This window comes from Anguilla rostrata, chromosome 10 (assembly GCF_018555375.3).
Source record: "Anguilla rostrata isolate EN2019 chromosome 10, ASM1855537v3, whole genome shotgun sequence".
NCBI lineage: Eukaryota > Metazoa > Chordata > Actinopteri > Anguilliformes > Anguillidae > Anguilla > Anguilla rostrata.
The window spans coordinates 9,580,243-9,593,634 of record NC_057942.1 but is presented as its reverse complement, the minus strand read 5'-3'; the positions used below and the strand labels follow the sequence as shown (position 1 = coordinate 9,593,634).

Sequence of the window (13,392 nt, the reverse complement as noted above, 5' to 3'; positions counted from 1 at the left end):
AGGCTCGCTTTTTGCATTGTTATTTCACGATCGCAAACGGCCTTCCGTTGGATTTTCACTGATCTGGTAATGCGACGGTGACAGCACCCCTCTCTTTATGTATTTATTTTAATCTCAACCGGGAAATTTGGACGTCCAAAGCGGCAATTAGCGGATGCGGCAATCAGCCCTCCGCGTTTGTTCCTCCAGGCCTGTTCTGAATTCCGGAGCCGTCGCGGTGGGCAGCCGTAGGGTAATGATGAAAAGATTCGCAGCGCGGGGGAGAAAAAAAAAAAGAAGAAAAAAAAAATGCGGGGACAGATACAAATTAGTCTGGTAAGTGTGTGGCAGAGGATGTGAGAAATGAATTTGCCTAATTGGCACATTTGTTTCAATTAGAGTCCGGTCATCAGCGTCAGGCTTGACGGAGGGTTTTCATGCGCAAATGAGGTCCTCTAATTTCATTACTGTAACATTCCTGCGATATGAAGGTCGCTCCCCCTAACCGTGTCTACTGGCAAGGTCTTCTGATCTCCTTCTGCCCGCATCCCCGCTTGAAGACGATGTGGAGGATCTATGCGAATCTGGTGACTCCACGAGGCACAAGGCTTAAGTAACATAACGTGTCTGCAAACACGCCAAAAGCCGGCAGTATATGCTGCTTGGAGAGAGTTATAAGAGAGAGACTAGCCTAGCTTTGCAGAACCTGGCAGTATGCTTGTGTGTGAGTGTGTGTGTGTACGTGTGTGTGTGTGTGAAGCCTCTTTTCCCTCTTCACTTTGTACATTTTCACCTGCAACTTGAAAATTCAAAATGTGAGGCCATGTTCCGTTTTACAATCAGAGACGATGTTGTTATCGGGTGTTGTTTCATAGGGAAATTGGTCCGGCAATCTCTCCTCGTCCCTCTGTTGCTTTCATCACAGGATGACCTACCCTATATGGCGCATTGTTCTTTCTTCACCGCTATCGGACGCTTAAATGCGATGCTTAAAGGCCGCGGAACAAAGGCCCGTGTCACGCCGCTATCTCTCCATTTCACCCGATTCAAAGGGAGAGGTAGGACTGGCCGCCGCGCTCGACAAAGTTATCAGAAGATGTAAACACATCACCTCGTTCTTAACGGTTTTATTCGGCGGGCGTCGACGCACGCTAATGCGTTTCGGCTAGACTTCAGCCTGAAGGCGCTGCATGAAGAAGAGACGCTGTTGTGCCTCCACCTCTTGGAAAGAAAACGGGATGGGCTTTGCATCAATCGCCATTTTAATTTGATCCCTTTCTTTCACTCTACCTGCAAGCAGACAGAAGTAGCGCCCTGGGGGTCTGTGGTGCCCCCCCCCCCCCCATGGCACAGCCTCTGTGTGGGGGGGCTCAGATCACTGCATGCCTCATCAGTGTAATTACAGGGATTAACCAGCTCTGACACGCGTCCCCTGAGGACCGGTGGTAACAACGGCGGCATCCTCACAATGCACTGATGAGACCCATCGCCAAGTGCGACACTAATCCACCGAGAGGCTCCTCAATACACACACTTACAGTATGCCCCCTCCCCCCCTTACACACGCACACACACACAAACACACACATGCACACGTCAATGAGTTTGAACTCTGCATGCCTCTGCGTGTTCATATCTCATTGAGGCTGATCCCCCTCTATACACCAGGAGGGGCTGGGCTGGATCCCCCAAGCCCCCCGCCCGCCTCACAGAGACCCCGCTGCCCGCCTGCTGCTGCGTTATCCACTCTGGAGGTTAATGGGAAAAATATCAGAACACGACGCGGGTTGTGTCGGACCTTCCCAAATGCCACCTCTACAAACCCCCCCCCCCGAGCACCACGGCGGTCCATTACTATTCCATTCAGATCGGTCTTATCACAGAGAAATAAATAGAGGGAGCTGGTTGTGCTGCCCTGGCTGGGGACTGTAATTGCTTGGCTTGATAATGAAGCTCATCATTTGCTCTCTTGGAGACCTGCTTTGACCGCAGTGAAACAGAAAAAAAAAATACCAGGGGAAATATGTATAGTCAATGTTATATAGCCATGTATACAATGCAGTGTATTACACAAGAACCAAGTTCAACATAAACACCAGCCCATGTATATGATCTTTCTATTGTTGAGGGCCCCATGTTCACAGATAACACTGATATTACTTCCAAACTGCAGATGTAATGCATTGATATAGCTTTGCATAGCCTAACTCTTGCAGTCTTGCTACACGGCCAAAGAAATAATTGTGGAGGTTATTTCAATCAATTGCAATCATGTACAATACCTTATTACATCGGAACTTTGAAACAAAGGCGTAAGTATAATTTGCATTCAGCTTCTAAAGAAATGAATGTGACAGGAAGGCAATTACAACTGAAGTCCAATATCCCAGTTTTGTTTTATCCAATGAAATTAACTTGGACTTTCATTAATGTCTCGGCTGTTTCACCTCGGCCGCGTCGTTTTCAGAGGCAATAATGGCTTTCAAGAAATCACATTATAGAAAACTGCTCTGGAATCTGACAGTGACATTTCAGACCTGGCACCGATCCTTCACTGTCCACCCTTCGTGACCACAATGCCTCCAATAATGTTTATCAGTGAATAATTATATTTCAAGCACTTCAAATGACTTTGAATCACCAGACACATTGAATAATTGCGCTACACAAAGCAATTGCTGGTTAATGTTTGCCTAATGGTGCGAGGTCTTATTTTTTTAAGTTATTCAAAGGCTGTTAACTTGAGCACTGAGCATATTCCAGTGCCGCAATAATATGATCTGTACTTTGACTGCTAATTTCATGCTCTCTTTTTTGCATATGCATCAATAGAATACATTATGCAAGGTTCTTGAGTGTTCCTTCAACTTGAAATATTTGTATAAATATGCAAATATTCCCAATAATTCTATTATTCTATTTAAAAAGTATAGAACATGTAGCTTATGCAATTGAAGAGATAAATTATTAGATGGTTGATGGAGAAAGAGATAAATTCTGATTCATCTGTTTTCTCACCCTGCTTCATATAGCCATGAGAACATGATACATCAGTATACGAAACGACGCTAACATAAAGAGAACCTCAGAATACTACTGAGGTTTCAGACATAGATAAAATAATAAACCTGACCGGCAATGAAGCTTTCAGTCAGTGCTATTATTTTAATAAAGTACATCATTTTGTGTCCAACTTTCTGTAGGCAGGAAACTCACTAGAATACTACATTGTTAGTATTATACCAAACTGCAGTAGTTTTTTGTCCTACCTTTCTCCTTGTTTATTTTTTACTGGAATGAAACTAATTTCTTCGACTAATCTTGTCAATGGGATGTTTTTTTAATGAGAGATGCCCATTTTGAAATTTGACTCTGGTCTTGGCTATGAAAGCACCACCGCTGTTTTCAAAGATGGCACTGAACCACCAGCAGCACTGGTGGTTCTGATACCACACTGGTTTCAAAGGGGTTTCTGAATTGGTCATTTGCACCAATGATGTCTGAATATCATTCACAGATTTCTGACACTGAACATGTACAGTACAGAAAATGAGGTGATCACTATACAGTGAGAAATTAAAGTAGCAATGATTTATACGCCCCAGCTGTTGCCAGCCCACAGATGTCCCCGTTTATCTATATTGGTCATTCAGCATGCATAATTGCCTCTGACGATTGTTCTCACATCAGCCTGAGGGAACCATGCAGAGCTTTCAGTCACTCTCCTGGTTCGGTATCGGAGCTTTGGCCTGTGCAGTGGGGTGTAGGAAGGTACCCCTGAGGAAGAAGGTCTCCAGGATAAGAACTGAGGAAGCTGAGAAAGCCCCTGACTAGGGCGGAAGAAGATGGGGGGAAGAGGCTTCCAGTCCCCCTCTGGAGGTGGAGGCCCGTCCGCCCGGCCCACAACAAACTGAGGACTGGTCTGCCCCGGAGGCCCTCTGCCAGACGGAGGCCGAAATGAAAGCCCTGGGAGATGCATTGCGTTCCCGCCAGTGCCACAGGGCTGAGGCTACCACCACGGTTCCTCTGGCACCGCTATTCCCCCCCCCCCCCCAATAGCAACGGGGCTACTTCCACTGGCAGCCTCTCCTGCTCCGCGGCTAACTTTGGACAAGTTTTACTCTCAGCCTGGAAGCAGCCATGAAGTGCATCTTCTGATGCGCAAAATCCCGCCAGTAAGTCGCCGCGAGTTCCGTCACCGATTCCCCCGAGTCAGACAGACGGAAATAACATCGCAACACCTGAGCGAGTGAGCTGGGGATACGTGCGGATCTGATGGGAGATTTCTCTCAGGATTTCAGGAAGGGGAACAAACCGTCACGACGTGTGTTTTACCGAGTGACAATACCGAAAGCCTGCAAAAGGCTGAAAAGAAATCACGTTTATTTATACGCCGTTTGGATGTTCTTTTTAAGACTAATTCTACAGAGACGCGCGTGCATGCACGTATCTAAACTACGAGGACGCCGCTCGGCGCATGCGGACGTTAATTATTTATACCGCAGCTTACAGGAACTTATTGCCGGAATCACTCACCGGTTCAGGGAAGGCCCAGTGGAGACATTGTTTTAGATGCGCCTGCCTGCGATCCTGTTTAAAGCGGGCTGACGGAGAAGACAGCAGCGACGCTGTCCCCACATTCTCTCCACGCTAATTCGTTCCCGGAGGATAGGGCTGCGGCACTCGCGCGGCGATTGGCACGGGTCGCCGTAAACTCGGTCCGACCCCAGCGACGCACAGTCGATCGAGCTCCGAACAAAGTGCGTTTAATTGCTAACGAGGGTCGCGTCCACCCCGGACACCCGCGGAGAACGTTGATGGGGCGTCGACCCCCGCCAGCAGACATGGCGAAAAGGCATGGGGAGCGGGCATTTACCCCGGAGCCTAGTTAAAAATAAGAACAATTCTGTGAAAGTTTGGCGTGCTCACAGCTAAAAGTTCAATATTTCATGCAAGAGGTAAGCTAACATCGACTGGGCTGCGAACGCCTGCTGCACACTCTACATTATTTACTCCGTCTCTTTTACTGGGCTCATTCATGTTGACAAAGGATTTGAGGGAAACTCCTGTCTTTAAACATACGGGTTTTTTTCCCCTGGAATTTCCTGCTTCGATGATCAGGATGCAGTCAAGGAGATCTTTTTTCCGAAATCGGCCTTCCATTCTGATGCCGCATCATTCTCTGCACAGCAAATACCCTCTAAAATTACGTGTACCAAAGAAATATAGTTCTGACTAATTAACATTAGATGAGCACCATGAGCAGCTCTGTCTCTGTGCAATTCATTGTTACGCAACCCTTGACATTAGGCTGCACTGATGATGTGATTATTTTAATTACTTAATGCAAAACAATAATACATTTTTTTTTCCTGAATACTGTTTTGGATGGCTTTCCAAAATGTCTTGACCAGACGGAAAGAAAAGTAGTTCCATTCTCTTCATGAGAAAATGGCGGCCAAAGCTAAATACAAACCCTGTAACGTACGGGTAGCATTTTAATAGAACAGCACCAGACACATGCTCAATCATACGAAAGATAAGGACTCATAAGAAATGAGGGATTAGGCAAATCAAATGTACTACTTGACCGATTACTCATGCTGCAGAATTCAAATTACAAAACAGTTAACAAATCGAGGAAACTGAGTACATTGAGTTTCATTGATGTTCTGAAAATGTTACTTGTAAAATATGCCTTAACTGGCAAGTTTAAGTATAAGGGATAATGTACAGTGAACAAAACAAGTCTTTCAAAATAAGCTCAGACAGGGGTGACATGGGCGAATAAATGAAATAATAATTTTAAAATGTTTTCTGTGTTTACTCAGTTTCCCTGTGGTTAATAGTGCATTTTGTCTAAAGACCTGAAACCATTCAGTGTGACAGATGCGTAATAATAGAGGCAATCAGGAAGGGGGCAGATACTTTTTCACGGCACTGTAGCAAAGCTAACTGCACATTACCCTACATTAGATTGGGTCATATGACTGCAATCACAATGCATTGTTATATTATTCAAACGGTAATTGTTTTCATTCGATGTTAATTGACTTGGCACGCAGACTAAATTCAGTGGTCAAACATTATCATTTACTAGTTAACCTATGAGAACAGGTCCCACTAACCGAAGACCGAATCTGATCCAAAAACACCTCCTCAGGTTGCACCCACACTATTAATGATAGGGGATAACGTTTTCTTGACATGGTTCCGGGGAAAGAAGACAAATTAATTTCGCTGCGTCAGGGGAGTAAATCCACAGGCGAACAGGCCTCTTGGACAGTAATGTCAGCGGGGGCAGGAACGCAGGTCTTACCCCAGCCACCGGGACTCCCTCTGGGGGGCGGCAGTGCAGCACGATCATGCCCTTGATTGGCACCTCCTTCCCCTGGGGGTCCTGCTCAAAGTTCTTCCGCAGGTCTGTTTGGGGAGATAAGAAGCAAGCGTCAGTCCGTGGCTAGCCAGTGCCTTGCGCACTCTCTCCCCTTTCCCATCTCTAACACCATGTACCGTGCTTACTCCCCCCGCCCCTTTGATTTCCATCAAGGTATCCCGGAAAGACCGTGAAGAATAAAATGGGTCCTTTCTCCCGGCAAGCTAATCGGCTATTGAGGCAAACTTACGCTTAGGGTAGGGTAGATTAGAAAGTCAAATCAGATGGGTGACCTTTGTCTTCATTGGGCCCCAAAAGAGAACCACCACTGCAGTGAGAGCAGGAATCAGTTCAGGGCAGCGAAGTCAGCCATTGTTCTTTTCGTCCGCGGGAATAGTACTCACATGCGATTCGGACGGTTGCTTTGCGGCTTTTTGAAGTGCCCAGGTGGCTCCAGGCGACACAGAGACACCAGTAGTCCTCCGGGCCATGAAAGTCCTCCACTTGTTGCCGGGAAACATTGATCATCACCTCTCGGATCTTCAGCCCTGCCAAAGGAAAGACAGAATCCCTTAAAAAACTGCCATTCATTTACACAGTCCACCAGTCCTCAGTTCATAAGCACTATCAGAAATAAATTAATATCCTCCTTGAAATTCATTTTTGTTCCCCATATGGGACATGAACGTCTGGACTTGATCTGAATAACCATATATTCTAATATGCTGAAAAATACACTACAAGGGACATTCAATAAAAACAAACTAAATAATATACTTGAAAATATGTTTGCATCCAAGACACTATGTCAAAAATGTTAAAGCTTAAATTTTTTTCTGCCGGGTCTCAGGTGGTTATGGAGAATTACAATCCCCAAGCAAATCTTGGAACCAACGTTGATGATTCAATAGATTTTATTTACTGTTTCTCTGTATGCGTCATCTGATTTAATCAACTGCAACAAAATATCAAATGAGATTGGATATTAGCACTCAACATATTCAACATTGCCTACTCTGACCTCTTATCAGTTATGTGGGGTTCATTCAAATTCCAATGTGCCTACATACAACATCTGTGAGGAAACAGCCTTTATGCCTGAATATATTTTTTTCAGAATGACACATATTTTATATAAGGATTCTGTAAACTTCCATGTTTCCTGCAAAATGTCCACCAATGGATGTACAGCAACCTTGAATTATTCAAAGGATCTATACAGTGTTTCTGTGTTTCTGTACAGGAGAAAAAAAAAACACAAGGCCTTTTTATGCCTTTGAAAACATGACTGGCCAATGAGCTGTCACAGTGAGAAAGGGAATGCTTGATCAATTATTCTGAATGCCAGATCCACAAAGCATGTTTTTCATTTTGAAGCCCAGCTCATACTGGCCAACCAGTAGGAATTTTATTAACAAATGATAGGATCTGTGCTTCAAAGTGCCTTTGGAGAGCTTATTCAGCACATAAGCCATAAAGGAATATGACAACACTGTGCTCTCTAATATTGTTACTGTAAAGTATTTTCTCTGTGAAACCACATTTTACTATTCTAATAAGCAATTTGATGTATAAAATGAAATGGCATAATTTAAGATTATGTGTTGAAAAATGAGATAAAGTAAACTTTTCAAAGGTTTATATATTTAGGTCACAGGAAAACAAGGAAAGAGGCATCCGAATTTATGCTGAGTCTGGATAAACACTCAGTAGCTCCAAATGGAATGAATCTCTTTCTAGGAGACTCAAATTTTCATATCCTATCACAAAATGCACTGACAGTACAGAAATGGGTTGCCACTGCTCCGTAAGTCAATTAAAATGGGGCCAGAAGAGACAGTCCCATATGACAGAACTTCACTTTGGAGATAATCTTCGCGTCGCACAAACTGCTATTCTGGTTCCTACTGCTTGACAGTAAAAAGGAAGGCCTCACCTCCATATCTTTTTAGAGCAGGAGCGCAAAAACTCAGTCTTAAAGTCTTAGCATCTCTAAAGTATAGTTCTAGATCAGTAAAGCTTCCCATTTTTATTCTGAGTCACTGGCTTAAGACTTGTCATGTGTGCTTTCTCTACTTGATTCCCAAACTCCACAATCTGCAGGCTGCACAAATACTGGATCAGAGAAAAGACGTTAGGCTCCAAGGATGGAAAAAGACCAATTTATTTGTCTCAACAAACTCCAGTTTTTGTAAATACACATTGACATGGGGGGGACTATGCCTAAAAAGGGATGTAATTTGTAAATGGTGATATCAAAATGTATAAAAATGCCCCTTAATAAAAGCTGGTAATTTGTATGTTAACCACATGTGAATTGCTTAATTAACCATCCACTATCTATGCCCATTTATTACCGGTCAGGGTCACAGGAGGTGCTGGAGCCTATCCCAGCATGCATTGGGCGAGAGGCAGGAATAAACCTGGGACAAGTTTGCCAGTCCATTGCAGAGCACACTCACCATTCACTCACACACTTATACTGCAGGGCTGGCCATTGTTTAATTACAAATCTAAAATTGTGTACAGAGCCAAATAAAAAACTTGAACAAACATGCCTTTGTCCCAAACATTACGGAGTTGAACCCCACTGCCAATTAGGGAGAGTGTAGACTTCCACAGCTCACTCAAAAACAGCCATCCTGCTTCTTTTCACACTGCAGTCCACAGCCAAGCTTGTACAGAATTGTGCTGAAGAAAGACCTTTTATAAGCAGCTTTGGTAAGCAGTCCACAGGCACCCAAAAGACCAGCAAGGGTTGCTAGAGGGCAATTCAACACGGACCCTTAACCAACTGAACACTCCCATGCCCTGGGTGATGAAATCAGCCTATGGAGCTACCGGACACAGACTGGAACGTTCCAGATTTGATCTGAGACTGCGAGAGTTCATCCATCTCACACTTATTGTTGTTGCACACCAGGAAATGCAGTATGAAAAGCCAGAATCTAACAGACATTTGCATGCGGTAAAAGCCGTGTTAACGAGCGAGCAAACTTTACTTATTTTCTCACAAAAGGCACTGGCCTCTCAGAGGAGCACACAGATTGAGTTTTTCTTCTTCTTTTTTTTTAACAAACGAGAAGCATCGTGGCTCTGATTCCCGGAGGGGAGACTGGAGAACTAAGCCGTTGCGCAGAACCATGCGAAGCACCAGTGTACCCAGTGTTTCGCAGAGACACAGGGGGAAGGCAATCCAGCTCTGGCAATTCACAATTCCCCGTCGGAGACACGGCGGTGAGTGCACACACGGGAAGAGAGGCAGGGGGAGAAAATCATGACTAATGACTGCGTGTAATTCTCCCCAAAAAGAAACCCTGAGTAATATGCTAATGCGAGCGGGCCCTTTTCTCCCCGCTGAAAGGCTGGTTTCCTGGAGGACGAGCTGTTGGCGACAGGCGGTGCGGCCGGGGAGGCAGGTTTGGAGCGCTGCTGCCTTGTCATCCGTCACCGGCGCGTCTCTCGAGCCGGAGCGGCGTTCGACGGCCGTCGTTAAGCTGAACCTCTTGATTCCTTACGTGCCTTCTCCGCCGTTTACGCGGCGCGCCAAGATGCTCGACAGCGCCTTCCCGAAGGGCTGGGAAACCCGGAGGAGGAACGGGCGGTTATCTGCTTAAAAAACAGGATTAAAAATGAGGGGGGGGTCGTGCCTCTCAGAGCCAAGTGGGAGGGACTGCGATGCTAATCTCACCTCCCCGCGGCCCTCGCCTGTTTTGTTTCGCGTTGGCTCGGCTCGCTGGCTCGTACGGAACGAGGACCGCGAGGAACGGGGCTCGCCCTGACTGGATCCGCCTTCTGATCCCTTAACAAACGGGTATTCCAGCTGTAGCTCATGCCAGTGATCGCCAAATGTGATTCTTGGCAGACTCCAGCGGACCCATAACAAAGGGCGATTATCAGAATTGTTTTAAATTATTTGCGCTTTATGCCGCTTGGCAAACATATGCTACAGAGCTCAAACTAATTTTTCTTTCCAGATCCCCCCCCCCGATTTTTCAACCGAAAGTTCTAAAACCTACTTTGATTAAACTCCCGCGTCAACAGCTGACATTTATGTGAACACATTTAACAGTGCTGCACTCAGATCAGTCAATACGTACATTCTGCGCTGTAGCTGCAATGATCATGTAAAACTAGGTTCTGAAACTGGCAGGCTCAGCACATATGTTTTATGTCTGCCATATGTATTTTGCTTGTGCTGTGTCCAGAGGAGCGACATGTGTACAGCAGGTTGATATTGATGAGACCAGAACAGCCCATGGCTTGAGGCTATAACTGAAGGGGGGGGGTTGGACATATGATATTCCACAACTGTTTTCAAATTCACAGTATAGTGCTATCTCTCCTATGGAGAAAAGCAAGGGGGGGTCATTCTGTTGCAATGGGCAAGTGTCTCTCTTCCACTGGGCTGGCTCATTGTGGTATATTAGCCGCTGACCTAGCTGACACTCCAAACTCTCCACAGAGCATCCTTGCTTCTCTTTCACGCTACATGAACTATGCATGTGTTCAGGGACCACCGACAGAGTTCTCTTAGCTTCTGTTAGCATGCAAATGCCATGTACCTGTGTTTACCACACCCACGATGCTTTGCTCTCTACAGGGAGGCAATGCTTATAAGCAATGACTACACTGATATCTCAGCCACGCTCAAGAAAAGCACTCTATACTACAAAGGGAAAGACATCAGAATCCCAAAAACATGCTTTTAGGCAGTTTCAAGCAGTATATTTACAACTGCTCAACTCTTGTCATCAGCTAACTGTAGCTGAGTGGTATGCATTAATGGCAGCCTAAGTGAGCTTCCAGCCTTTGCTGCAAAGTGCATTAAGATTGCAACCTAGTGTTCGTATTCTTATTCTTCTGTTTGTGTACGGTATATTAAATATGCAATGTGCTCCAAAAGGGTATGTTAAGGGTAGAGTGAATTTTGTTATTTTTGCTATGTAATTAAGACATTTGGATTTGAGATTAAAAAGATGAATATGTGACAAAAGAACAGATAATCATCTTTTATTTCATTGCATGCATCACAGTATATGTTTTACCATTTTACAGGAACAACTTTTTGTGTGTTGAGTCCCCCCAAATTAAATTAAAGCAATAAAGCCTACTATTTGGTTGCATAGCCCTTAAATGAAATAACTGCAGCAAGTCTATGACCCTAATGCTTGAGCCTACAGCTTTGCCATCAAATATACTGACGGCACCTAGTATAGTTCAAAGGAAGTTCACAGTGAATCACGGAAAACTGGCCAACAGCATGTTATTTTTGGAAAATGTGGACAGTGACTTTCTCAGTGCATCCCTACCTGCTTGTCTTTTAAAAATATTTTTCCAAGGCCCACGTATAAAAGTCCTCTAACACGTGAACTTAAACATGAAGATGAAGATGGGGTTAAGGGTTCAAACCTTCCCTTCAGAGCACAACACTTTGCTCTCAGCGAAGGAAAAAAACACAGTGTTGGCACATTAATGTCACACTCGATTAAGCTCTCCCTTTTCCAGCCCAGCCTTCCACGGAGGAGCCCCACACGCAATACGAAACGAAATAATGCTCATCGTAAAAAAAAAGCATCCAAATACGGTAGCGCTATTAAACACGACATATTGAGCATGTGAAATGTTCATTCAAGATGCATTCAGCAATAAGACACCGCTCTCCTCATTCACGCGAGCGCACGTGTACGCATGCATACTCACACACAAACATACTAGCACACCTCTGCAAGCAGGCGCACACATGCACGCACACGGAGGAACACCTCTTTTTCACACATGCACAGAAACTCTTCTCTCTCTCCCTCTCACACACTCACAGACACTCTCACGCTCACACATCCGCGAGCACACACACATGCATGCACGCACACACACACACGCACGCACACACACTTTTCCTCCTTGTACATAATGATTCCATTACGGTGTTTGGGACCGTTATACGATCACACACTTTTTATTTTTCAGTGCAGAGAGATCAATGCAAATCAGTGTTATCAGCAGCCTCCATTAGGCTACACGCCCACTGCTAAAGCATGTAATTGGAAGCCCGTCGCGAGCAGGGAGCAAACATTTCTCCTTAAAACAAAATGACATCCGTGATAATGGCTACAAAAACCAGAATCTAATGCTTTTCAAAGGCCCGAGACAAAAATCGAGAAAAGCGATCACTACCTTGTTTGTGCCCTTGATAGGTTCGTTTCACGAGGGACTGGGAAAAGAGGTGCACTCTAATTCTAGACAGCCTCAGCATCTCCGGTATTAATTTCACTCTGGACTGCCGCTACTTGAGTCTCACTACTGACTAAAGCTTGAGAGATGTTTGGAATTAGATTTATCTCCACTTCTTGAAAGGGGTTTAGAGGTGTCTGCAATTAAAGCAGATAATTGAAACTTAGAGACACAAGATTGGGGATATGGTTGCATTAAATAATTTATAGGAGTTCACTGAAGCTTCTTACCTCTTTCCTAATTCGCCTTGTCTGTTGTATTTTTGTTTAAAGAAAATTTGGACATTAATGAAAAAGTCAAACCTCAGCTGACCAAACAACAACTGATGTTTTGTAAAGGGGTACTCTTTAATATAGGTACTATAGGTTTTTTTTTTAACTGAGCACATTGGATAGGATAAATGTTAGCCATTTGCTTGAAGGTGTCTAAGTAAGGACACTGGATGTGGGCAGATGCTCACATTTTGCATTATTGTGTAGATTGTTTTGCACACACACGGATCAAAATGGCAGATTGTTTGCATCGCTGTGTTTGCCAGTAGTTTGTAAAGTTTGTAAAGCAGCATGCTAATAGGCAAACAAAACTTCTTGATGTAACGCGAGAGGTTGGTGTGCTAAAGACCCCAGTAAAAAAGAAGCATAGTAGGATTTCAGATGTGGAGCGGCTAGTTAATGATCTGGAACAATAGTCTCGCATAGACAATCTGACAACAAGCGGCCTAGGAACCAGTCATCAAACATATGCCAGGGTTACGTCAGGAGAAAAGGCCCCACCAAACAAATAACTTTTTGGAACAACAGGTC

The 13,392-nt window shown here is 44.6% G+C and overlaps 1 protein-coding gene across 2 annotated transcripts in view; it reads right to left on the bottom strand.

The window, feature by feature from the left end:
• The window catches only part of LOC135264906 (netrin receptor UNC5D-like), a 166,343-nt gene that overhangs the window by 32,774 nt on the left and 120,177 nt on the right, over window positions 1-13,392 (bottom strand). For both annotated transcript variants that reach the window (XM_064353916.1, XM_064353915.1), the window contains exons 3-4: window positions 6,760-6,903; window positions 6,299-6,402 (exon numbers count right to left, since the gene is read on the bottom strand). In XM_064353916.1, coding sequence (XP_064209986.1) covers window positions 6,299-6,402; window positions 6,760-6,903 — 248 coding nt within the window. The remainder of the gene's footprint in view (window positions 1-6,298; window positions 6,403-6,759; window positions 6,904-13,392) is intronic.